We start from the raw sequence: 24,541 nt of genomic DNA on the forward strand, positions 1-24,541 counted from the left end.
TATAAAGAGAATGTTCACAAGCTGGTTAATGAACAGTTTTTAACTATAAAAAAAAAAAAGAATACCTGGGATGGGACAGAATTTATTTCTCTGTTAAAAACAACAGGATGAGCTGCTCCTGTCTGGCAAAGCTTTTGCCTCCTTCTCCTAGAGTATTTGTAGGGAAGCTTCTGTCCCCTGCTCCCAGCTGGAATGGCTGGGGGTCCCTTCCATTGGTCATCAGTGGGGCGGGAGTGTTGGGACAGGGACATTTTAACCAGGGTCTGCCAATATTTGCTCTCTTTGTGCCTCTGAGCTCCCGAGTCCTGCTCTCCTCAGCCTGGTACACATAGCACACAGTGAGTAGGGGCTCTCTTGGGTTTAAAATCATCCTGGTTTAAAATTTTAATGTTTTTAAATTTAAATTTTTTAACATTTTAAAAGTTAAAAGTTTTACTTTTTTTTTCCAGAAAATCATGTTGTGTTTAAAATCATGTATAGTTCAACTTATTATAGATAAAATTTGCCTTAAAAAGTACAATTTAGTGGCCACTGGCTCTGGATGCCAGTGGCAATACTTATTTGATTTCAAGGAGAGAGCTGCCTGCTGTGTGATCAATGCTCTTCTACCTTACTCTTGTATTACTGCATTTATCTAATTCACCCCTTTGTTGTATCCCTCATTCTTTTACCTTTTCTTCTTGCTTGAGTTGTAATATAAAAGGGTTGAGATCATGTGGTTTCCCAAATATCTGTACCGTAACTGAAAATTTTCAGCCTAACCTGAGCTTTTTTATTGCAAGTAATCATGGAGTTTTATAATTAAAACATGTCTGTAACTTTGCAATATCTATATTTGACCCAACACTGGATTAGAAACCTGTTGGTCTCCCCCAGCATGGAACTACCATTAAATATTAGCTCTGGTGTGTTTAGTTGATAGCAAACAACTCAGTGTTAATTTTCTGTATTTTATCCTTCTATCCACATTTATTTTGATTATTCTGTCAGGATGTTTTGCCTAATGCAGATATTTTCCCTCATCAGGGCAGCTTTAGTCAAGTCAAGCTGTAGCAGCTGAAGTGAGGGAAAGGCACATCCCTGCCTCATCTGAAAATCTGCTTTGGATCATTTTTGCTTTTCCCTTAGAGATTTCCTGGATTCTGTTTTGGTTTTTTTCCCCTTTTCTAAGATATGTGTTGGGTTGTTTTTCCCCCTTTTCTAAGATATGTGTTGTGTTGTTTTTCCCCCTTTTCTAAGATACATTTTGTGCTGTCATCCCCTCTTGCCCTCCTGCTCAGGGGGGCTCTGAGCTCCCCCGGGGCTCTGGCCACGTGCGGGTCAGTGACCGGCGGTGTGAAGAGGGTGACCCTGCTTGTGTGTTGTGTGTGCTGGGATTACATCAGGGGCACTCCTTTTGTCCTCAGCTCTTCTCTGGGCTCTGTTCCTCCCCCAGCAGTGGGAGAATGGGAGCTGATCCCTACAGCCAGGCTGGGAGAGCTGGGGGTGCTCACCTGGGGAGGAGAAGCTGCAGGGAGAGCTCAGAGCCCCTGGCAGGGCCTGAAGGGGCTCCAGGAGAGCTGCAGAGGGGACTGGGGACAAGGATGGAGGGACAGGAGCCAGGGAATGGCTTCAAAGTAGGATTGGATGGGATCTTGGCAGTGAGGAATTGTTCCCTGGCAGGGTGGGCAGGCCCTGGCACAGGGTGTCCCTGGATCCCTGGCAGTGCCCATGGCCAGGCTGGACACTGGGGCTGGAGCAGCCTGGCACAGCGGAAGGTGCCGCTGTCCATGGTAGGCAGGTTGGAATGGGATGAGCTTTGAGGTCCCTCCCGACCCAAACCAAACTATTATTTTAGTTCCAAATAAGGACATACATAATTAGTTTATAAATCATGTCCTTCCTTCCTTCCTTTCTTTACTGTTTTATGAATTCTAGAGGATTTTGTCAGTGCAAGTGAGCTCTTCCATCAGTCAATATGTGGAGAGTACACACAGCAGGGAATCTCAGGGAGCAGAGGCTTCCAGAGCTCTCAGAGAACACGCTGTCCTTTGCTGTGAGCCCCGCGTGCGTCAGCTGGCTGTGCACAGCCAGGTGGTGACGTGGTCACCCATGCTCCCACTGGCCAGCAGAATGCCCATGTGTTTTTCCAAACCTCACTGGAATGGGAGAGTGCAGTGGGTACCCCACTCCACCTTGTGTCAGTGAGCTCCTTTGTTAATTCCACCTGCTGTTGGCCTCGTGGTTGTTCTCTCCAAGGAAAGCCAGAGCTGGAAGTTACTTCCTTGTCTCATTGCTCAAAGACTTTCCTTTTCCTTTTCCTTTTCCTTTTCCTTTTCCTTTTCCTTTTCCTTTTCCTTTTCCTTTTCCTTTTCCTTTTCCTTTTCCTTTTCCTTTTCCTTTTCCTTTTCCTTTTCCTTTTCCTTCCCCAGAGCTTTTGAGTCATTGCCTCTAAAATCTCTTGAGTTGCCCCATCCAGCTCCAAACACTCTGTGTTCATACCATGGCTGCATCAGGGCTTTGACCTTTGCAGGTTTGGATTCTCCAAGGAATTGTTGCTCAGAGGGGCTGTGGACTCCTCATCCCTGTCCCAGGCCAGGCTGGACCCTGGGGCTGGAGCAGCCTGGGACAGTGGAAGGTGTCCCTGCCGTGGCAGGGGTGGCACTGGCTGGGCTTTAAGGTCCCTTCCAACCCAAACCCTTCTGTGATTCTCCAGGCTGCAAACCCCAGCCTGGTCACTCAGCAGGGTTGTCCCTCCATCCCACATCTCTGTGTAAGTGGGAGCAGTTTCCAGTCAGGCCCAGGATGGTTTTCCTGACGGGTTCCTGCCGTGCTCTGGGTCAGCTCAGCCTTGGAGCTTTAGTGTCACTGATGAAGTCTAGTGTGTATCTGATGAAGTTCTCCAGCTCTTGGTGCTCCCTGAAGCTCTTGCTTTGCCCAGCTGATTCCAGCTGTTTGTCCTGGTGTCCCGCAGGGCCATGGCTGAGCGGGTGCTGGTGATCGGCAGCGGCGGCAGGGAGCACGCCCTGGCCTGGAAGCTGGCCCAGTCCCCCCACATCAAACACGTGTTTGTGGCTCCAGGGAATGCAGGGACGGCTGGCGATGGAAAAATCTCCAATTCAGGTAAAACCAAAAAAACCCAGTTTTAAATTTGTTCATTCAACCACGGTGTTGCTGAGCTGAAAACACAGCTGGTAGTGTGAAAGGATGATGATGATGATGATGAAATAATGATGATGATGATTGTGGTGGTTTTAGTTTGAAATATTAATTTTTCTGTAGTGGTTGTGGTTCACTAATTTAAGATTATTTTTAATTTTAAGATTTATTGGTTAATGTATATAACTACAATCCCATTAAAATGTAAACAAAAAAAAAAAGAATCCTATACCCCCAAAAATCTCTATTCCCAAAAATAAAAATAATTTAAAAATAAATAATATAAACTTTTTACCTTTAACCAACTCATCTTTAAAATAATACCCCATAAATCAACATAACCCATAAACAAGCTGATGATGGATGATGATGATGTATTACCATTTTTTGAGGTTTTGGGCATGTCAAATAGATTTTTGATGCAGTTAAAAATATTTGAACAAAGCCTTGTGTAAGTTGTAGAATTAATTTGATAAGATCTCAGCTGTGAAGTCTCATTCTTTAGGTTTAGGTGTGGAGGACTCAGCCAGAGCTGTTCCTCTGGGACTCCAGCTCAGGATAGTTGCTGTGTTGCCACCTGAATTTCCTCATGTGCTCCCAGAAGTGTGCTGAAACCCCACGATCCCCACAGCCTGTGACAAGAACACTCTGTCACTGTGAACACAAATTCATTCCTTTGTCTAAGTGACCTTAAGAAATCAAGGTTATCTTCCAATACTTCTCTGTGTACTGCCTGCTTGGTTGGAGCTCCGGCTGTAATTGAGGCTTTTCGTCGCTATTAATTTTGAGAAATCAAGCTTCAGATGTTGCAAATTGAGCACCCAAAATTTGGAGCTGCATTTCAAAAAAGCCTGGTCTGGGGAGCTGACGCCCAGGGAACCAGTCCAGACCACAGAGATTCCTGTGTCCTTTACACAACAGATCCTGATTTAGGGGCTTTAACCTGCCTAAAGCTTCAGTTTTCCCTCCAGAACATGTGATAAGGTGTGGAGTTCAGGTAACACAGCATTCGTGTGGGTGTGGATCAGACACATCCATTTTGTGCCCTTGTGCTGGTGAGGGAGTAGCTCTGTGTGTTGTTGTCTCGTGGAACTGTGAGTGCTGCCAGGTTCTTGTACAGCAGGTAATTATTGAGTAGAATTCCCTTAGAATGCTCAATTACAGGCTTTTGAAACAACTTTGTCCTGAATTTCTTTGTCCAGTCACAGCATCATGAGTGAGCTTCTCACTCCGGGTTTTTGCTCTCTTTGGCCTCTGAGGAGAGGCCTGGAAAAAAAGAGCTTGACAAGATCAGAAAGTCAAAAAATCCTCTTTACCCTTGTGCTAAGTGGGGTCAGTGCCAGGCTGCAGGGCCTCTGGAATGGGAATTCAAGTGATTTTTTTTCAAGTGTGCCTTTTTAAACCCCCCCTGTTTTTTTCTCTCTTTCATCCTATAAAAAACATTGCACCAGTAGTGGGAAATGCTTGATCTCGAGTCAGGTCTGTGAAATTTCCATGTGGAATAAATGATTTTGTTCTGCACATGGGCTCACCTGTGCTTTGGGAGGGAAATCTTCATCACCCCAGGAAGAACCTAGAATTTATGAAGAGTTTGATTTATGTGGGTTTTTAAGGAAAGAATTTGTCTCACCTGTTCAGGAATTCCAGCGCTGTCACCGGGGCCTTGATTTAAGTCAGGGTGGAAAATGGGGAACAGCCTGACAGAAGCAGATGAGCCCTGTTGTGTTGTGTGGGCAACAATACCTGGGATATCTGGGAATATCTGGGAAACTGCTTCCCTGGTTTCTGGGGTTTTTTTTTTGGTATAATCAAGATTTGGCTCTGAAAGTTAATCCTCCCTTCATGGAATTGCCTTTAATTAGGACTGCAGCTCTGGGTCTTGGTGATTACTGAAACATGAAGAAGTGAGCTGAAAATTACAAATAACCTCAAATCTTTCAAACTTTGTATTCAAGTAAAAAAAAAAAAAATTTTTTTGTGGTTGATCTAAGCTGGTAATTGTTTCCAGCAATAAAGTGGGATTTAGTTTGGTGCCTAAATACAGGCTTATATTTAATTTAGGTGGATTATCAGGGCAGTTTTGGTGGACAATGGCTTGCTGAATGAATAGGTGTGTCTGTGAATGGATTCACCATCCTGACACCTCCTTCTGTCACATTTCACCTCTCAGTGTAACTTGTGCTCTGAAATTTAAGCTCCACCCTTGAAATCCTTGGGCCAGGGTCCTCCTGTCTGGTTCCAAAGGAATGTTCAGCTGCTGTCCCCTTTCAGTCAACAACCTGACAAAAAGGATATTTGGGAGGAAAGTTAAAATCATGGATAAACAACACAATTTGTTCCTTCCTGTTTGTTGTTAGGCCGTTTCTCCATCGTGTAAATCTTGTGCCAGCCACACTCGCTGCTCATACCACGAGATCAGACCTGCAGCAAGAAATCTGGGGTGAATTCCAGGCTCTCTCCTTTCCCTGCCTGGAGAGGGACAAGGGGGAATGGCTTCCCACTGCCAGAGGGCAGGGATGGACGGGATATTGGGGATTAGGAACTGTTCCCTGTGGGAGGAGGCCCTGGCACAGGTGTGTTGTGCTTTTGGGTGAGCCAGAAGTCAGCTGGCATCAGCTGCACACGGGAGGCAAAGGCCTTTGTTGGTGGAACAAAACAATTGGGCTGTGGAAGAAGTGCCAAGGAGGTGATTTTTATTTGTGTCCTGTCTGGGTGTTCCCCCACCCCACCTGAGTAGGGCAAATCTATAAGCCAAATGTAGATTCTGTTGTGGAATCAGGAAATTTTATGGGATGGAATTGTTCCCTGGCACGGTGGGCAGGCCCTGGCACAGGGTGCCCAGAGCAGCTGGGGCTGCCCCTGGATCCCTGGCAGTGCCCAAGGCCAGGCTGGACATTGGGGCTTGGAGCAGCCTGGGACAGTGGAAGGTGTCCCTTAAATCCCACTGGGTGGGATTTAGGTCCCTCCCAGCCCAAACAAGCCTGGAGTTCAATGGCTCTGTGAATTTATTCATCCAGGGTAGTAGGAGCACAGTGGGACTGACCAAAATCCTGTCACCCCCTTCCTCTCTCATCACACCCCAGAGACTGCCTGGAGGAGACCATCAGCTCCCAGTGTATTGCCATGTCCCAAGGGAAAGGACAAGAGAAAATGGCCCTAAATTACACCAGGGGAGGTCAGATTGGAGATTGGAAGCAATTTTTTCCTGCCATAGAGATCAGGCCTTGGAATGAGTTGCCCAGGGAGGTTTGGAAGTGTCCCAGAGGAGTCTGGATGTGGCCTTGGGGACAGGGCTTGGGGTGATGCTGGTGGGACTGCATGGTCCTGAAGGGCTCTTCCAGCCCTGGTGATCCTGGGATCCCGTGCTCCCTTTGCCAGCACCGTGCTCTGCTGTGTGCATCTCCTCCCTGCACAAGCAGCCAATCCACACTGGGCTCATCTCTTTTCTGCCTCTCTGGATCCCTGTTCCCATCCCTGCAGACCTTGGCTTTGTTTGTTCATGATAAAAGCAGTGCAATTGCAGGGCCTTTTGCGTAACGTTTGGATCATGGGGTTGACATTATTGTCTTTGCTGCAGGACGTTTCTTTTGTTTGCACAGTTTGGGGCATTCCAAGTGTCATCACACTGAATGTTTGGTTTTGGAAAGATAATGGTTGTAACAGCCCAAGCCCACATATCTTCAGCTGTAATGACAGCACAGTGTCCTTAATTAAGGTTAACATCACGTGAAACAAAAAGTTCTGATCCCCCTTGCTTTCAGAGGGCTCAGTTTAGTGCAATGTTTAGACAGCACTACAGAAAAAAAAAAAAAAAAAAAAAAAAAGATGAGTTGGAATTCTACCACCAGCTGTTTGTTTCATCCCCAACACCCTCCTGGCACCAAGATCATAAAATCACAGCATTGTGGGATGGTTTGTGCTGGAAGGGACCTTAAAGCCCATCCAGTGCCACCCTTGCCATGGCAGGGACACCTTCCACTGTCCCAGGCTGCCCTAAGCCCCATCCAGCCTGGTCTTACCTCTATAAAGCTCCATGGTGCTCCTCCTCAGGGAGGAGACTCGCTGGAAAGAAATGGTATTTTTTTCCCTTTAGAGTTTTTTTGTTTTCTTGGATTCTTTGCAATGCTGCTTGTGCTGGCAAACAGGCTGTTCCTAGGGGTCACACCACTTTGCTGTCTGGCAGCCCAGGGGATCCCAGAGCCTTTTTTCCTCACTCTCAAGAGCAAGGTGGGTTGACAGGGCTGTGGAGGTGGGCAAGGGCCTGGAGGGGCCCCCGAGGTGCCTGGGCCAGCTCAGCCTGCAGCAGCCTGAGGTCAGAGCTGCCCGGGGCTGCAGCTCCTCCCGAGGGGCAGCGCAGGGACAGCTCCGAGCTCTGCTCTGCGACAGGGACAGCACCGGGGAGCGCCTGGGGCTGGGCCAGGGCAGGGCAGGCTGCAGAGCAGGGCAAGGCTCTTCCCCAGAGGCTGCTGGCACTGCCCAGGCTGCCCAGGCAATGGGCACGGCCCCGAGGCTGCCAGAGCTCCAGGAGCCTTTGGCCAGCGCTGCCAGGGGTGCCCAGGCTGGGCTTGCTGGGCTCTGGGCAGGGCAGGGGTGGCACTGGGGGATCCCTGGGGGTGTCTCCCAGCTCAGGACATTCCATGGTTCTGTGATTTATGATTCTGACAGTGGATGTCCAACCAGAGCCTTTGCCTGGGGTTTGGGGCTGTGCTTTGGGTGAGTCTCTGTCAGTGTGGGCCTCTCTTCTCCAGGTTCCCAGTGCCTGGCAGCCCAGAAGGGGAGGCTGCTGAGTGCTCTGTGGTAATTCAGTGCTGAGGAGCACCCATGGATGGGATTTTTCCCTGTTTTGTGTCTCCAACAGCTGTTCCAGTCAGTGACCACGCTGCTGTTGCCCAGTTCTGCAGGGACCAGGACATCAGGCTGGTGGTGGTTGGTCCCGAGGTTCCTCTTGCTGCTGGTAAGAGACACAGGCTGGAAATCACAGTCTTCAGCATTTAGGAAAAAAAGTAAATCTTTGTCCACTTAGTGCATCACTCAGTAGTGTCTCCAGTCTGAATGGAAACAAATCCTCTGGGAGCACTTTCCCTGAAATCCAGAGTTGTGCCAAGGTGAAAAGGAATTTCTGAAGGGTAGTGTGTGAGCAAGGAAGCCAGTTTTGGTTTTCCTATGGAGTTTTCATGTTTTAAAATAACTATAATTTGAGTCTTGGTAAAAAAAAAAACAAACAACAAACTAATTATAAACATGCTGATAGTTTTTCTGCTTAAACCTTTTGGCATCTTCACCAAAGACTCATGCTGACTTTTAGCTCAAAGGTGTTATAAACCAAGGGGGGATTGTCATCCCTTCCCAAAGCCAGTGCATCCTGAGGGTCTGCAGTGGTGCGGGGTTACTGCTCCTGGTTCCAGTGAGGAAAGCAGGCATTGCAGAAAAAGATTACTCCTATTCCTGGCACTCCTGCTCCAAGGAATCAGTGCAGCTTGGCTGGCCTAGCCTTGTCTGGCTCCTATAAATCACCTGGAGATTTATGACATGTTTTGTGTTTAGGAATTGTGGATGACTTGACAGCAGCTGGGATCCCGTGTTTTGGCCCCACAAAAAAGGCAGCTCAGCTGGAGTCCAGTAAGAGCTTTACCAAAGCCTTTCTGGATCGTCACGAGATCCCCACTGCCAGGTGGAAATCCTTCACTGACCCCAAAGCAGCATGTGCCTTCATCAACAGGTACAGTTCTGGCCATTTTAGACATATTCTTACTGACAGTGTGCTGGGTATCCAAACCAAACCAGTGGTTGCTCAGGTATCCGTGCCTTTGGGACAGAACATCTGCAAAGGTTTCAAAGGATCACCTACCGTGACTCTCTGAAACTGCAGCAAGTCTGAGGAAAATGGTTCCTCCTGCTCTAAAATGGAATGCTAGCTCAGTGTTCAGTTCACAGGAGAATGTAGGACAAGCTGTTATTTTTTTTGTCAGTCTGCCTGCTGGGGAAAGGCAGGGAGCAGCCCAGAGCCATCTGTGCTGGCTTCTTATCCCTTTTCTCCACCAAAAAAAAAACCCTGGAGAATTACTCAGCAACTGATGATCTGCTCATCACAGTGCAAGCCAGGTGACCCCAGATGATACAAGAGTAAATTCCCAAATGGAAATCAGTAATGAACAGTCAGGGAATTCCCTGGTGGGGAAAAGAAGCAGGAACCTTTCTCAGGCAGAGCATAACGAGAGGAGCCTGGTGTGATTTGTGTGTTACTCAGTAAGGTTGCCATGAAAACTGAGAAGCACTTTGATTTTTCAACTCTTGAAATGTTCCAAAAGTCCTTGCAAGGACTGTTGATGTTGAATGTCTGTCCTGTGCCTTGGCAGTGCCACCTTCCCTGCTTTGGTTGTCAAAGCCAGTGGCCTGGCAGCTGGCAAAGGAGTCATCGTGGCTTCGACCAAGGAGGAGGCCTGCAAAGCTGTCACTGAAATCATGCAGGTGAGGAGGAATATCTCACACCAGATCAGCTCTTCACCACCTCAGAGCATCACAGATATTCCTGATTTCATGTCACAGGAGCGTGGCTGTAAGACATCAAACCTTTTACCCTTTAATTTGGCCAGCTGTGAAACTCTGATGTATTTATGGCTTGAGGTGCAGTTCCTGTAGGCTAAAATAAAACCATTCTTCATGAAAACCCACCCTTATTTCACTTATTTCTATAAGCAATTCCTTTTTTTCCACTGTATGAGACTCCTGCAATCCATCAGGTCCCACAGTGAGCTCCTCAGTGCTTGAGGTGGATTTTACAAGCACCGTTAGGACCAAGCACAGCACCTCAATGTGTAGTCAAATTCTGCTGGGATTATTTCAAGTGAAGTTCACGCTGAGGAAGGATATTCCACAAATGCATTTGGAGCATCCAGATTTGAAGTGAGGCCAAATGAAGTAATTTTATCTGCCCAGTGAGGAGCACAGAGCTGAGGCTCCCAGGTCAGGCCCTCAGCTGGTGTCACCCTGAAATTCCACGGAGCTCTGCTGATCCATGGGACACATTCTGTGACACACTCGTGCTTCAGGAGTCAGAGCATGGGTGCTGCAGTCACATTTTGGGGGTCATTGCACAATTAGTGTCTGAACAGGGCCCAATGTCTTCTACAAAAAACCTGAGTCAGAGATTTCTAGAGCCCCCCAAAATCACCTGGGCAATTGTTCCTAATTTGTTCCTAATTGTTCCTGTGGGCTGGTTGTTCCTAATTTCTTAATTATCCAGAGTATGCAGTCAGTGTTCAAACATTGCACTGGGATGTGAGAATCCTGCTCCCTTCCCAGGTGTTGTGTAAAATTGCCCTTTTTTAGCCAGTGAAAGTGCAGACTGGAGACTGGGCTGTCACTGCTGTTGGGGTGAAATTCAGAAGGCAGAGCATGAGGAATTGCTCAGTAATCACAAATACCCTCTGCCATTTGTAAATGCTCAGTAATAAACCCTGCATTTATTTAAAAATAGAGAGGAGGAGTAGGGATTTCACCACTGCTGACATCCCTGGGGGGGAGAAATGGATTCATCATCTCAAACCTGTGCTGCATTTTTGGCTGTATTAAAAATACCTATTTCTTGTTGCATTTTCAGTAGTTTAAAACTGAAACAGAACTAAAGAGATTTTTTTTCTCTGTAGGATAAGAGTTTTGGCACAGCTGGGGAAACTGTTGTTGTTGAGGAGCTTCTTGAAGGAGAAGAAATTTCTGTAAGTGCATCTCACTGTAACACTTTGGTTCTACCTCTTCTAAATTATTTGGCATTCACTAAGTGCCTTCACCTACAGAGTGGAGGATGTTATCAGTTAAATTAAAACCATTCCCTGCATATAAATAATAAAATGGTATTGGTTAGAGACAGCTGTGTGGCTTGTTTTGGATCCTTGCTGGTTTTATAATTATAAAATACATATAATACATATAATTGTAAAATGTACATGTGTAAAATTTACATAGAATGCATTGTAAAATGGTTTTGAGTACTGCTGCCTTAGTCCAACATTACCCATTTTGAGTGCACAACATCATCCAGTTCCAGAAGATGCCAACAGCCTTGTTATTCTGAAGATACTGAGGACAAATAAATATATATATAAAAATAAAAATAATATACAAGGATATAAATAACTTACAAGGAAAAGGAAGTCTTGAAAGTGATGTAATTCATTCCTTCTGGGGCAGGGGCTGGGAGAGGAAAGGAAAAAGTCATTTCCATCATTCAGTATTTTAAATTTTTTTTAAACCTTTTGAGTGTTTTTCTTCAGTGCAACTGCTGATGGTGTAATTTTTCTAGGTTTTATTGATTTCTGAAGGAAGGTCACAAAAAGAGTCCCTGCTTCCTGAGGAAAAGGCAAATGCTTTGAACCCCATCATTTATTTTATTTAGTTTATCCTCTTAAATATCCCTTTGTCGCACTGAAAATCACCTCTAATTGCTCTTTAATTTCATCCATCCCCAGGAACTTTAACTCTTGTCCTTGTTTCAGTGCCTGTGCTTCAGTGATGGTGTCACCATTGCCCCCATGCCCCCGGCCCAGGACCACAAGAGGCTGAGGGACGGAGATGAGGGCCCCAACACAGGAGGGATGGGAGCTTATTCCCCAGCTCCTCAGGTGAGGAAGGCTTGATGAGGAAGGGAAAAGGGGCTGGTGAGGGGATGTTGCACTGCAGCTGTCACCGGGAGCCTCTGGGAATGTTTATTTCCAGGAGAGGGAATGGGCTGTGCTGGATGGAAATTGCTGCCCAAAGCAGACACGGCCACGTCAATCCCCAGCTCCACAAACTTCTCTAAAGAGGAGGGTGTCTCCACTGAATTACTTGGAATTGCAAAGGAGGCAGTGCTATTTCTGCGACCTAGGATTTGATTGGGATTTAAGTGTTACGAAGTGCTGCTCATCAGAACCAAGGGCCTAAAGCCACAGTTTTGCATTGTGCCAAACAAAGCTCATGGTGAATTTTGGCTGTGGCTTAAGGTAGTTTGGGGTTTGTTTGATAGGGAACTTCTGTTGGCAGAAATATAAAAACATCCTTAGCTTTCCATTGGAGTGAGCAAGAGACCATCCAAGAGTTCTGCTTGGCTCTTAAAAACACAAAGCCAAGGCCTCCCTTTTTACAAACACTGGTTTCCAATCCTTTTTTATCAGATTTCTAAAGATTTGCTGCAGAAGATCAGAGAGACTGTTCTTCAGAAGACTGTTGATGGCATGAGGAAAGAAGGTGTCCCCTATTTGGGTACGTACAAAACTTTGGGAGTTTTGATCAGAAGGAGAACAACCTTTTATTTTGCTTTTTCCTCTTTGTAGCCTGACTCACTCTGGAGGTGATTTATTAGGAACTGGGTTTGATACCAGTGCCTTGATTCAGAGTCCACGGAAATCAACAGAGGTCATGAACAGGGGATAATTCCTCAAGAGAGGAGGAGCACAAAGGAAAATGTTCCAAAATAAGCTGTAAATTTGTGACAGCTATTTCTGCCTGATTTATTGTTACCATTTCTCCAATTCACTGAGCACAGGTGGCAGCCTTTTAAACCCCGTTATCAACAGATTCAAAACAAGTGAGTTCCTGAGAGATCTTCATGGATCATTTTTTGTTCCAGGTGTGCTTTATGCTGGATTAATGCTCACCAAAGATGGGCCTAAAGTTCTGGAATTTAACTGCAGATTTGGTGACCCAGAGTGTCAGGTGAGTTATTTTGTACAGTTTGGCATTATGGGAGCAGTAAAATCTGTGACTATCTACCACTATTGTTAACCAGATTTGGGGTGAATAATCAGAATTTTAGATCACCAAGATTTAAAATATTTGGGTTGTTTGCTCAAGGCAGAGGGTCTGTTAGGAAATGGTTCCATTCCAGAGAGGATTTCAGTAGGCTGGACTCAAGTCTGGGCTTTGCAAAGGTCAGCTTGAGAAGAGCTCAGCACTTCCCTGTCTTTTCTGGAATGGATTCTGGATTTTTCCTTGGTCCCCGTTGACAAGTGGAACAAAACTCTTAATTCCTATTCTTCAGAACAAATGAGGTTCTTTGTCCTCACCCTTTCCTTTCCAAAAGTCCCAATTCTTTTACCCGCAGAAATTCTCTGCAAGGATGAGTGTTTTTAAGGGCTCTCAGATTATCCACTGCATGTCTGATGTGTGAAAGTACACTATGTGGGCATATTTAATGCTGCTTTTACGGCTGCATTGGTGTCTTTTCAAGGCCAGGGAAGACGTGACCTCCTTTGATTTGCTGCTGTGTGTTCCTGCAGGTGATCCTGCCCCTGCTCAGGAGTGACCTGTACGAGGTGATGCAGGCAGTGATCAACAGGAGGCTGGCCAGCTCCATGCCAGCCTGGAAAGAGGACAGTGCAGCTGTGACTGTGGTCATGGCTAGTCAAGGCTATCCAGGGACTTATCCCAAGGGCTTGGAAATAACAGGTAAATAGAGCAGGAGGGGCTGCAGGAGGCTCATTCCCCCCTGTGCTCTCCTGCTGCATGAAGGTGAATCACTGAACTGAGATTCATAGAAACCCTGCTTCTGGGTCAGCAAGAGCAGCTGAATTTTCACACGTGCCAGTTTATTTTGGTGTGTTTTCAGCTCTCCACGCTGTTGTTATTTGATATTGGCACAGCATTGATATTTAATGCCTGCTGCAGTCAGGTGGTGATCAGGGCTCTTGGGTCACGTTGATGCTGATGTTTATGTCACTGAGGCATAAAACCCCAGCTGGAATCAGATGTGTGCCAGCTAAACACCTCTTCCCACATCCCTGAGCACACAGCTAGACTTGTCTCTCCTCCAGAGGGATTTTTTTGCAGATTTATTCCCATTTCCCAGCAGGATCACCCTGTGGCTTTCAGACACAAAGCGCTCCATCTCTCACTGAGAACATTCTAACCAACAGCTGATGTTTTTCACCACACCCACAGGGCTTGCTAAGGCCAAGCAGCTGGGCCTGGAGGTGTTCCACGCAGGCACAGCCCTGAAGGATGGCAGGGTGGTGACCAGTGGGGGCAGAGTGCTCACAGTCACGGCCATCAAGGAGGACCTGCCCACGGCGCTGCAGGAGGCCAACCTGGGAGTGGCTGCCATCCACTTCCAGGGGGCCATCTACAGGAGGGACATTGGCTACCGGGCCATAGCCTTCCTCAGGCAATCCAGGTAGATATTCCAAATCCCTGAAAGGGCAGTAACGGGGGTGAAAAGGATCTAAGCACATCCCTGGTTGATATTAATAACTGCTGGTGATATTCTGTGTAACTCTGGACAAGTTTTAACCTCATCTTTGTACTCAACCTCAGCAAGACCAGCCAAGGCAGGAATATAAATGCCTCATGTTCTTACTCTCCTAAATCTGAGTTCAACTACAGTGACAAGCAGACAGGAATGATCTGTGTTGCTGTAGTTGCTAGGCCTGGTTTAGGGAAGGTCAGCTTCTGCTTCTTGAACTTTGATCACAGATTTGCTCTGGCTTTGTTTTGGATCACAGCTTTTGCTCTGGCTTTGTTTTGGATCACAGATTTGCTCTGGCTTTGTTTTGGATCACAGCTTTTGCTCTGGCTTTGTCTTGTCCAGAAGTCTGATATTCGATACCATGAAATGTGGTCCCAGCCCCAGCCTGCCAGAGCTCCAGGAGCATTGGGTCAGCATTGCCAGGGATGCCCAGGGTGGGATTTTTGGGGTGTCTGTGCAGGGCTAGGGCTTGGACTGCATGATTCCTGTGTGTTCCTTCCAGCTCAGGACATTCTGTGATTTTATACATTAACAAAGTTCAAGCTGGCTTATTGGTTTTTTAGCTTTTAGAAATGGTTAAAATCACCTTGACCCCCCCTACCTTGTTGGGAGTTACATTTTACTGGCACAGCTGCCTAACACCAGGGTAGGACTCATCCCTTCTTTCCGTTCTCATTCCTTTAACTGGCTCAGTATTTACTGTAAGACTGGAGATCATGTGGGTGTAGGTTTGTTTGGGTTTTTTTAATAACAGGGAGTCCTGTTGTCTCTTTAATGTTCCTGAAAGCTTCTTGTAGGTTTTAAACTCATTTTTACCTAATAAGAAACTGCTCTGCCCCAGTGAGCTCCCAACATGTGTTTTCCCAAGGGGTTATTTTGTAGGCTGGGAAGCACACCAGTGACAGTTCTGTTGCTGCTGGCAGTGTATCCTGATTAGTATTTTGTAAAATTATCATCAATAAACTTCCTAAAAGAACAAGGGTGTTGGTATTTAGTCTTCTTTCTCTCTCAAGTGCTCTGCATCTGTTGACCAATCGATGCGAAAAGGTGGAATTGGGATTTGTAGCAGAAAAACAAACCAGGTCAGGGAGGCAAGAGGAGGCTCTTGGAGCAGTTCCCTCCTGCGCTGAGTTCCTGAGCCACAGCCAGCAGGGCTCCTGCCTGGAATTCCTGCCTGGAGGATCCCTGCCTGCACAGGGAGGCTCCTGGGGGCTCTCTGCAGCCACTGCCGGGGGCGCTGCCCTGGAGCCTGCTCCACCTTCTGCTCCTGAAGGGGCAGGACAGGGATGCTGCAGCCCCAGAACCCCAGGCTGGGCTGGGTTGGAAAGGACTTTAAAGCTCATCCTGTTCTCTGCACCTTCCACTCTCCAGGCTGCTCCGAGCCCCAAAGTCCCCTTGGGACTCAGTGAAGGAAGGGGCATGGCTCTGGCTCAGGACTCACCTCCTCTTGGCAGCCTGGCAGGATTCAGTCCTGAGGCATTCCACCTCAGGAAAATAGCAGGAATGCTTCATGAAAAGTATTCCAGAAAATTTAAAGAATTAGAGATTCATTTAAAAGATCAAAGCAGATAGCAAAAAATTTAAAAAAAAAAAAAAAACAACAAATTTGAAATACCCCTAAAAACATGGTGCATATCTGGTGGACATTCATCATATTCAGATGAAAGGGGCTGACTTTGATCTCTGGTTGTTGCAGGCCAATATTTCCTTGAGTCTTGTTCACAGCCTGAACAGCTGCCTGTGGTAATTCTTGTCTTCTTGCCAGGTTTTGGGCAGGGGCATGCTGTGAGTGCAGACACCTTTGGATTTTCCTGGCAACACTTCTCCTGGCACTTGAAGTCTTACCAATTCCAGATATTCCAGCAATGATCTTCACAACAGAAATACCTTTGATCCTAAAAAAAGCCTCCCGCATCTTAAAATAAGATTGAATAGGCAGAGTACAAAAATATTTACTCCATTTAGTGCAGTTGTAGGCATTTGTGTCTGTCTCTGACTTTTTCAGTGTTTGCTGAATTCTTGACCTGGTTCCTGAGATGGGTTTTGTGGATTAACTGAATTTTTTTGTTCAGCTGAGTCAATTTTAAATGGGTTTCAGTTGTTTTGTTGTATTTGTCCTTGTTAATCAACACCCTCAGAACTTAAACTTCAGGCTGAATCCCATCCATAGGAGAGAGAAAACAGGGATGGATCTAAAATAGGGATGCACCTGGTTCATGCCAGTGACAGCCTGGGAATAACAACTGCTCAACTGGCACGAGCTGTGTTTGCTGGAGTGAAAAGTCATTAAAGTCCCTGTCCCCAAAATGGAAAGGTCCTTCTGTAAATATGAGCTGGTGCTTCGTGTCCCCGGGGAGCTGTGGGGACACACAGGTGACACCAGGGTGTTGATCTTACATAAACCCCACCCAGAGCTTACAGACATCTAGATTGCTGAGCCCCACCTTAGGAACCTGGGTCTTTCGAAGGAAATATATTTTATATCCTTTGATAGAAAGCACACTGAAGTAGGAAAGGCATGGCTGCTTCTGAGGTGGGATCCTTCCAGTGACAAGGAGAGGCAACCTTGGAGCTGCAGCTGTAAAACCTGGAAGGATCCTGGGGGTTATTGATTCACCTTGTGGGTGGGAAAGTGACTCGAGCTTAGCTCTGCTCTGACCCAGCCATGCATTTCTGTGCTTGGTCTGGTCTGGTTTGGTTTGGAGCTTTCCCCCTGACACCTCAAGGCCTGGAGGTGGCACTCAGAGCTCTGGGCTGGGGACAAGGTGGGGATCAGTCACAGCTTGGATCCCGTTGGCTGTGTGGATTCAAACCCTGCAAAACCAGGTCTCTGCTGCCTGTTTCACCTCGTTGTCAGGGTTTGGTTGTTGGTTTTGTTTTGGGATTTGACTGTGTGATCCCAATGCTCTGCTAGCATCTTCAAAACTCTGGAATTATCCACCGACTGCTCCTGGCAGTGCCTCCTCAGACAGCAGGATGGGGTTCTGCACAGTTCACCCCCTCAGGGATGTAAAGAAGTAAATATGATTTGAAAATACATTCAGTAATCAGCTGCCATCCCATTTCTCCCCACTCTTCCAGAGGCCTGACTTACAAGAACAGCGGGGTGGACATTGAAGCAGGGAACACTTTGGTGCAGAAGATCAAACCCTTTGCTGCAGCCACATCAAGGTCAGGTAAGACAAGAACCTTCTGCTCCTGCTTTGGTCACTTCTTGGCAGTGAGGTTTTACCAGTTGATCTTGATAAAAGCTCATATTTATGTGTCCTGCCTGTTTCTAGATGACACAAGAAAACCCGTGGTAAGCAAATGCCTGTGATTTTATTCCAAATGAACAGCTTTTAACCCCCAAATGGCTCTAAAATCCATCTCCTGAATGCCAGGAGTGTTAGAGAGCACGGTTCAGCGCTGTGCGAGGATAAATGCAAGCAAAAGTTTCACCATTAAGTACTGAATTTGATTCCGTGGATTATTATTTCTTGCACAGTGAACTCCAGCATTTGGGGGGAGGAATGTTTAGGACGGTTATGAGATGTAGAATTCCTGAGATAGATGTGGAACGCACATCTTTTGCTTGGTTGAATCAGCTTTGATTCATCCTTGGTTTTGGAGTTCAGGCACATCTTGCTCATGCAAGTCCTTGTAATTCTTCAGACAGATTTAAAATATTCATTTATGAAGTGTTCCTTTTATTTCAAATGAACTGAGAACCTTCTAATGAAGTCAGGTATACATAGAGGGAAAAATAGAGATTTTCTCACATCAGTGCAACAATGTTCCCACAACTCCTCCTGTGTTTCACAGAAACACTTAGTGCAAGGGGGAAATCTCTCAGTTACAGGAATTATGGACTGCTCAGTCCCAAAGTTGGGGATTTTTAGGCTTAGGCTAATGAGAAATTAAAAAGACAAAGCCAACCTAAGCAGATTAGGAGCTCCTCAGTGAAGAGCTTCTAAATGGCAGAGAACAGTTTCCTGGTGACAAAGCAAAGTCCTGCTGCCAAACCTTGGAGAGGATTTGTGGTGGAGATTCTGCAGGAGCCCCTGGGAGTAAAGCTGGGCTGTTTCTCCTGTTCCCTGGCTGGCAGGCTGCAATGCAGAGCTTGGAGGGTTTGCTGGGCTCTTTGACCTGAAAGCAGCTGGTTACAGAGATCCCATCCTGGTGTCTGGAACCGACGGCGTCGGCACCAAACTCAAGGTAAGGTGGAAATCCACGCCAAAGAAGGAAAAACAGCACAGAAGGGAAAAGGTTCTGTCAGAAAACAGCAGTTGTCTTGGAAAAATACCTGTTGGTCTTTCTAAAAAGGGGATGGAAACTGAAATTGCCCTTCTTCAGGCAGAAGAGTTAAATACCTGTAAATAGCCAGAGGCTGATGTGATAATATCGACTATCAGAAGTTGATATGATAATATCATCAGTAAATACCAGAAGTTGATAAGATGCCTAAAATAACTGGGTTTTAAATATTAAGAATAGAACCAGGAATCTTGTTTCACAAAGGCAGCATCTCCACCCTCAAAAAAGATTAATTGATGGGGAAAAACATCTAATCCCAGGTTTGCTGTTGTGTTTGGGCTGCAAGGAAGCCCTTCTGCAGCACAGTTTCCTTCCCAGTGCCTTTTGGGTTTGCTGCTGGAGACAGGAATGATTCCTGAAGAGAGTTAGGAGAGGATAATGAACAAAGCTGCTCCTCAGAGAACACCTGGAGGGGTTTTGGTCCATTGCTCACAGACTCTGCTCCTGATTCCAGTCCTTTGCAGACCCTGCCTCGTGCTCCAGGGGCCCAGAACTGATCCCAGGCTTCTCCTGTGTCTTGCAGATTGCTCAGGAGTGCCAGAAACACGACACCATCGGGCAGGACCTGGTGGCCATGTGTGTCAACGACATCCTGGCCCAGGGAGCTGAGCCCCTCTTCTTCCTGGACTATTTTGCCTGCGGCAAACTCGACGTGGAAGTGGCTCAGGGTGTCATTGCAGGAATTGCTGATGCCTGCAGGAAAGCTGGATGTGCTCTTTTGGGTAGGAACACTTCTCAGGGGATCTGAAAAATCTTCTGCAAGGTCTTTTAGTTGGTTTGAATGTAGTTGGTTTCCTACTCTGTGGAAGAATCTGGGAGGAGTGAAAAAGCAAAATGTTCCATGTCTTTGCTCTCAGGGAACTTGATCTGAATCACAGTGGAAGGAGACAGTACTTCAAAAGTTTAGGTTAAATTTAGATTAGGTTTAGGTACAGATTTAGGTTAGATGTTGAGAAAAGGTTCTGTCCTTTTTTCCAAATTTTAGGGAAGTTAGGACACAAGTCCTTTCTCAGTGGGTGTCACTTTGGGTCTGTTTATAAGCTTGGAACAAGAGGCTCTTTATGCCCTGATTTACTTTTTTCCCGCATGAACTGTTGGTCAGCTTTATGTTTGTTTTAAGGAGTTCTCTGCATTTATCAAATATAATCACCCCATTCATGCTGCAGCAAGGTCTGTGCTGGGTGAGACCTTGTGATGAAACCACCAAAATGTCAAGATTTTATTCCAGTTCAAGACTCTCAGACTCCACAGGCCCTTCTGCAGGAGCTGAACCTTCAGCTCAACAAATTTAACTCATCACCCCACTGATGGTGAGGGGGTAAGGACTCATCCCTTGCCTGGTTTTGCACAATTGACTGTGGATTGAAATGTTGGGTGGCCAAGCACTTCTCCCCATTTTGTCTCTTGGCTTCTCCATCCTCCATTTGATCCAGCCCTTACTAAATACAACTGAAACCCCAGGACTGGAAAAACAGGTGAAGCTGGAGCACAGGGCAGGGAGTGCAAAGTGGGAAGAGGAGAGAAAAAGGCAGGATTTTACCCAGAGCAGCTGGGGCTGCCCCTGGATCCCTGGCAGTGCCCAGGGCCAGGCTGGACACTGGGGCTGGAGCAGCCTGGGACAGTGGGAGGTGTCCCTGCCAAGGTGGAATGAGATGAGCTTTAAAATCCCTTCCAACCCAAACCATTCTGGGATTCTGTGGTTAAAACCAGGCTGTTTCAGCACCTCTTTGCTGTGTTTTTGGTCCCCAGGAGGAGAAACAGCCGAGATGCCGGGGATGTATCCCCCCGGCGAGTACGACCTGGCCGGCTTCGCCGTGGGGGCCGTGGAGAGAGGGCAGATGCTGCCCCAGCTGGACAGGATCGCTGAGGGGGACGTGGTCATTGGGGTGGCATCTTCTGGGGTCCACAGCAACGGCTTCAGCCTCGTCAGGAAGATCGTGGAGAAGTCCTCCCTGGATTTCTCCTCGCGCGTCGGTGTCGCCGGGGATCAGACGCTGGGTACTGCTTCCTCCCAACAGCTGGCACAGTTATTTTGTCTGGGCCTTTGAAACTTTTCTCAGGCACCAAAAAAAAAGAAATCATTCCATCTTTAGCGTGTTTTCATCTTTTTCTTTTCCTGGGAGTCACGTGTGCAGGGAAGAAACAAAGGGAGGGGGATAAATAATTCATTGTGGGCTAAAAAAAAAGGTAGAACTTTGTGTTTCTCTCTAGTACAATGCTCGTTACTATCCAAATTGCTATTTTGAGATTTCCCCCGTTTTGTATCGATTCCCATTTCTCTCCATGCTTTTTTTTCCCTCTGCCCTGGGCAGGAGAGCTCCTGTTAACCCCAACCAAGCTCTACAGCAAGACCCTGCTGCCTGTGCTGCGCTCGGGCCACGTCAAAGCCTACGCCCACATCACCGGAGGGGGCCTGCTGGAAAACATCCCCAGAGTCCTCCCAGAGTCCTTGGGTGTCGTTTTAGGTGAGAGAGAAGGAAAGCTCTGGAAAAATCATCATATTAATGTGGATTGCTGTGGAAGCCTGGGGCCGCACCAGCTGATTTGTGCTCTAGGAGCTGGACTTGTGTGTCTAGAAATGTTTGAGTTTTCCCTTGTACCTGAACCAGAGCCAGTCAAAACTCTTTGTGGTGGAAAGACTGCTCCCCATTGAATTCCCTGCCCTGCTGGTGTTTGGGATTGGATTTCATAGGACACTTGCAAAAAGAAAACAACCTTACCAGCAATCCCAAGTCAGCTGCACCATTGGCAATTCCCTACAAAATTATTGCTGATTAAATGATACTCGTGGAGTTTTCCATTAGCATTCAGAGGTGGTCGTGAGCTCAGGGACAGCTGCTGCTGTTTGGCTTCATTAATCCTCAGCACTCTCCCCTCAGGTGTGCTGGAGAGGGTTTCACTGCTCAGGAAGGTGAGGCATGGAAAGGGAAATGGCTGGCATGGGTTGTGAGAGCTCACAGGGCTGTACAAGAAAATAAGGAATTAATAGTGAGTTCTGAACTCAAGAACTGCACATAAATCATTTTCCACTTGTCCAGTGATAAATATTTATGTGTATGTGCACCTCTGCTCAGAGCCAGGCTGGGAGAGCTGGGGGTGCTCACCTGGAGAGGAGAAGCTCCAGGGAGAGCTCAGAGCCCCTGGCAGGGCCTGAAGGGGCTCCAGGAGAGCTGCAGAGGGACTGGGGACAAGGTCTGCAGGGACAGCACACAGGGAATGGCTGCCAGTGCCAGAGGGCAGGGCTGGGTGGGATCTTGGCAATGAGGAATTGTTCCCTGGCAGGGTGGGCAGGGGCTGGGATGGAATTCCATCCCTGGATCCCTGGCAGTGCCCAAGGCCAGGCTGGACCCTGGGGCTGGAGCAGCCTGGCACAGGGGAGGGTGTCCCTGCCATGGCAGGGGTGGGATGGGACAATATTTAAGATCCCTCCCAACCAAAACCATTTTGTGATTCCACAAATCTGTAGAAATTGGGATAGAACCATTTTAAAAGAGAACATGACAAGCACGAAATTTCCTGCCCTTGGAATTCCTTTCCAGTGCCTTGTCCAGGAGCATTTTTGTGCTGCTGTAAATCATCCTCACCTGGCTGGAACTGGGGCAGTGGGGGATTTTTGTGACAGATTTTGCCTCGTAATACCCCAATAATTGCAGTCCATTGGCAGCAGTTTCCACTCTTGATCTGTATTTTATCTGTATTTCCAATTCTCTGCAGATGCTCTCACCTGGAAGATCCCTGAAATCTTTTGCTGGCTCCACAAGGAAGGGAACCTCTCTGAGGAGGAGATGGCTCGGACCTTCAACTGTGGGGTTGGGGCAGTGCTGGTGGTTCAGAAGGACATGGCCCAGCAGGTCCTCAGGGACATCCAGGGCCACGAGACCGCCTGGCTCATCGGCAAAGTGGTGGCCCTGCCAAAAGGTTATTGCAGCTTGATTTTCCTTGGGGGGAAAACAAGCAGAAAGAAAAAGCAGAGGGAAACTCCCTTGTTTGTGAGTTTTCATGGGGTGAAAACCTCTTCACTGGCACCTCCCTGACTTTTTTGTGGGGGTATTGAACTGACAGTTCATTAATCTCTTCCATGGGTGCTTTTCTCCTCTCTCTGTTTCTCCCTTTACTGATTCTTTGTTTTGCTGGTTTTTGGGTTTTTCCTTGTGCCTGCTCAGGCTCTGACAGTGTTAAAGTCCTCAATCTCCATCGGGCCCTGCAAGCAAACAGGTCCCTGTGCGTGCAGAGCCATATCCAGGGCAAGATCCAGACAGGCAAAATGAAGGTTGCTGTCCTCATCTCTGGGACAGGTGAGTTCTGCTCTTTGCTACTCTGGAATCCAGACTGTGGAGAAGGGAACTTCAGCTTGGATTTAAAATCCCTGCAGTTCTCCATGGTGCTCTGGTAGGCTTCTAGCAGGCAGGAGAGGTGCTGTGCTTGGGTTGCTGTCAGTCACAAGCCTCTTGAACCTCTGCTGCAAACTGAATTGCACCTGTGGTCAGTTTATCCCCAGACCTCTGCACGTGTCCAGAGTCAGGCTCCCACTCTGGTGCCCTGTAGGAACAGCAGCATCATTTCTCAGCTAGATCAGAATTTCTTCTTGCCGTGGAGGCACTCCCAACTATTCTATTTCCAGTATTCCAAATCACTGAGGCCACCAATCCAGTGCTATAAATTACAGTTTCCAAGTGCAGCTGCCAGGAAAGGCCTTCAGCTGTCTGAATCAGCTCCCAGCAAATCAATTAAAAAGGGATTAATGTTTCATCAGGGCTGTTTGGTTTGGTTTCCCCCACAGTGCTGCTTATTTAAAGCCTCTTCCAGCTGTTCCCTCTATTTATTCTCAGTCTCCCTGGGTTATTTTCTTTCCCCCAGGCACAAACCTGGAAGCCCTCATCAACAGCACGAAGAAAGACACCAGCTATGCACAGATAGTTCTGGTTATCTCCAACAAACCTGGTGTGGAGGGGCTGAGGAAAGCTGAGAGAGCTGGGATTCCTACAAGGGTGAGCATTTCCTTTTTGTCATCAGCCTCCATTGGCTGGCACTCCAGAGGAGGGGCTGATGAGTTTTACGGGGTAGCACATGGGCTGATAGGGAGCCTTGGCTTTTCTTTTTTGGTCTGTTGTGAACTTGTGCCTAGGGGAACAGTACCTGACAGCAAAATCCTTCCTTTTCTCCTTCTCTGGCAGCAATCCTGATGCTTTGGGGACAGTTGTTACATTAAACCAGCATAAAACTTTCAGTTACAGCTTCAGCTTTGTCAATTGCTTGACTGTAAGGCATTGACACTGAAGTACCAACCTATTTCATGTGAATTTAATTTTAAAATGACCTGGTGGTTCATTTGAAAGGACTAGAGAGGTCACATCAGTGGGACCTTCCTCTGACTCCCTGAGCCTCAGGCTCTCCAGGAATCATTCCCAGTGCTCTCTGAGCTTCCATGGATTTTGTGTGCCTTGCCTTTGTGCTGCAGATCTGAAATGATCCTCTTGTCACTTTTGCAGCCCCTGTTCACTGCTGAATACAGAGACGGGGAAATTGGGGCCCAGAGCTTTGCTCCTTTATTGGTGCTGGATCTGTGCTGGTGCTCCAGCTCCTCCTTGGGAGGACACAAAGGGCACGAGGGAAATGTGCTGTGAAGAGCAAACAGAGAAGCACAGACTGGCTTGGCTGGGAAGGGACCTGAAAGCCCATCCAGAGCCAACCCCAAGGGTTTGATCAGGAAAAAACCAGTGTGGGAGAGCTGATGGCCCTGGGGGTTCAGCTGGGGAGGGAGGGGTGGGACAGGCACCGGGGCAGAGCAGGTTCAGCCCAGGGCTGGGCTGGGCTCTGTGCCTGCTGTCCCTGTCACCTGAGCAGCCCTGGCTTTTCCCTGGCCATTATCAGGTGCTTCTGTTGAAGGCT

The 24,541-nt window shown here is 47.3% G+C and overlaps 1 protein-coding gene across 1 annotated transcript in view; it reads left to right on the forward strand.

Annotated features, from left to right (window-relative positions):
• The first annotated feature begins 181 nt into the window (after nt 1-181).
• GART (phosphoribosylglycinamide formyltransferase, phosphoribosylglycinamide synthetase, phosphoribosylaminoimidazole synthetase) overlaps nt 182-24,541 on the forward strand; it is a 30,360-nt gene continuing 6,000 nt past the window's right edge. The window contains exons 1-19 of the mRNA XM_038126761.1: nt 182-338; nt 2,954-3,102; nt 7,997-8,092; nt 8,683-8,857; nt 9,495-9,606; nt 10,785-10,853; nt 11,631-11,756; nt 12,288-12,375; nt 12,743-12,828; nt 13,392-13,560; nt 14,053-14,284; nt 17,438-17,532; nt 18,444-18,553; nt 19,176-19,374; nt 20,402-20,650; nt 20,965-21,117; nt 22,367-22,570; nt 22,816-22,947; nt 23,510-23,640. Of these exons, the coding sequence (XP_037982689.1) occupies nt 2,958-3,102; nt 7,997-8,092; nt 8,683-8,857; nt 9,495-9,606; nt 10,785-10,853; nt 11,631-11,756; nt 12,288-12,375; nt 12,743-12,828; nt 13,392-13,560; nt 14,053-14,284; nt 17,438-17,532; nt 18,444-18,553; nt 19,176-19,374; nt 20,402-20,650; nt 20,965-21,117; nt 22,367-22,570; nt 22,816-22,947; nt 23,510-23,640 (2,571 nt within the window). The 5' untranslated portion in view covers nt 182-338; nt 2,954-2,957. The remainder of the gene's footprint in view (nt 339-2,953; nt 3,103-7,996; nt 8,093-8,682; nt 8,858-9,494; nt 9,607-10,784; nt 10,854-11,630; nt 11,757-12,287; nt 12,376-12,742; nt 12,829-13,391; nt 13,561-14,052; nt 14,285-17,437; nt 17,533-18,443; nt 18,554-19,175; nt 19,375-20,401; nt 20,651-20,964; nt 21,118-22,366; nt 22,571-22,815; nt 22,948-23,509; nt 23,641-24,541) is intronic.

Source organism: Motacilla alba, chromosome 1 (assembly GCF_015832195.1).
Source record: "Motacilla alba alba isolate MOTALB_02 chromosome 1, Motacilla_alba_V1.0_pri, whole genome shotgun sequence".
Lineage (NCBI taxonomy): Eukaryota > Metazoa > Chordata > Aves > Passeriformes > Motacillidae > Motacilla > Motacilla alba.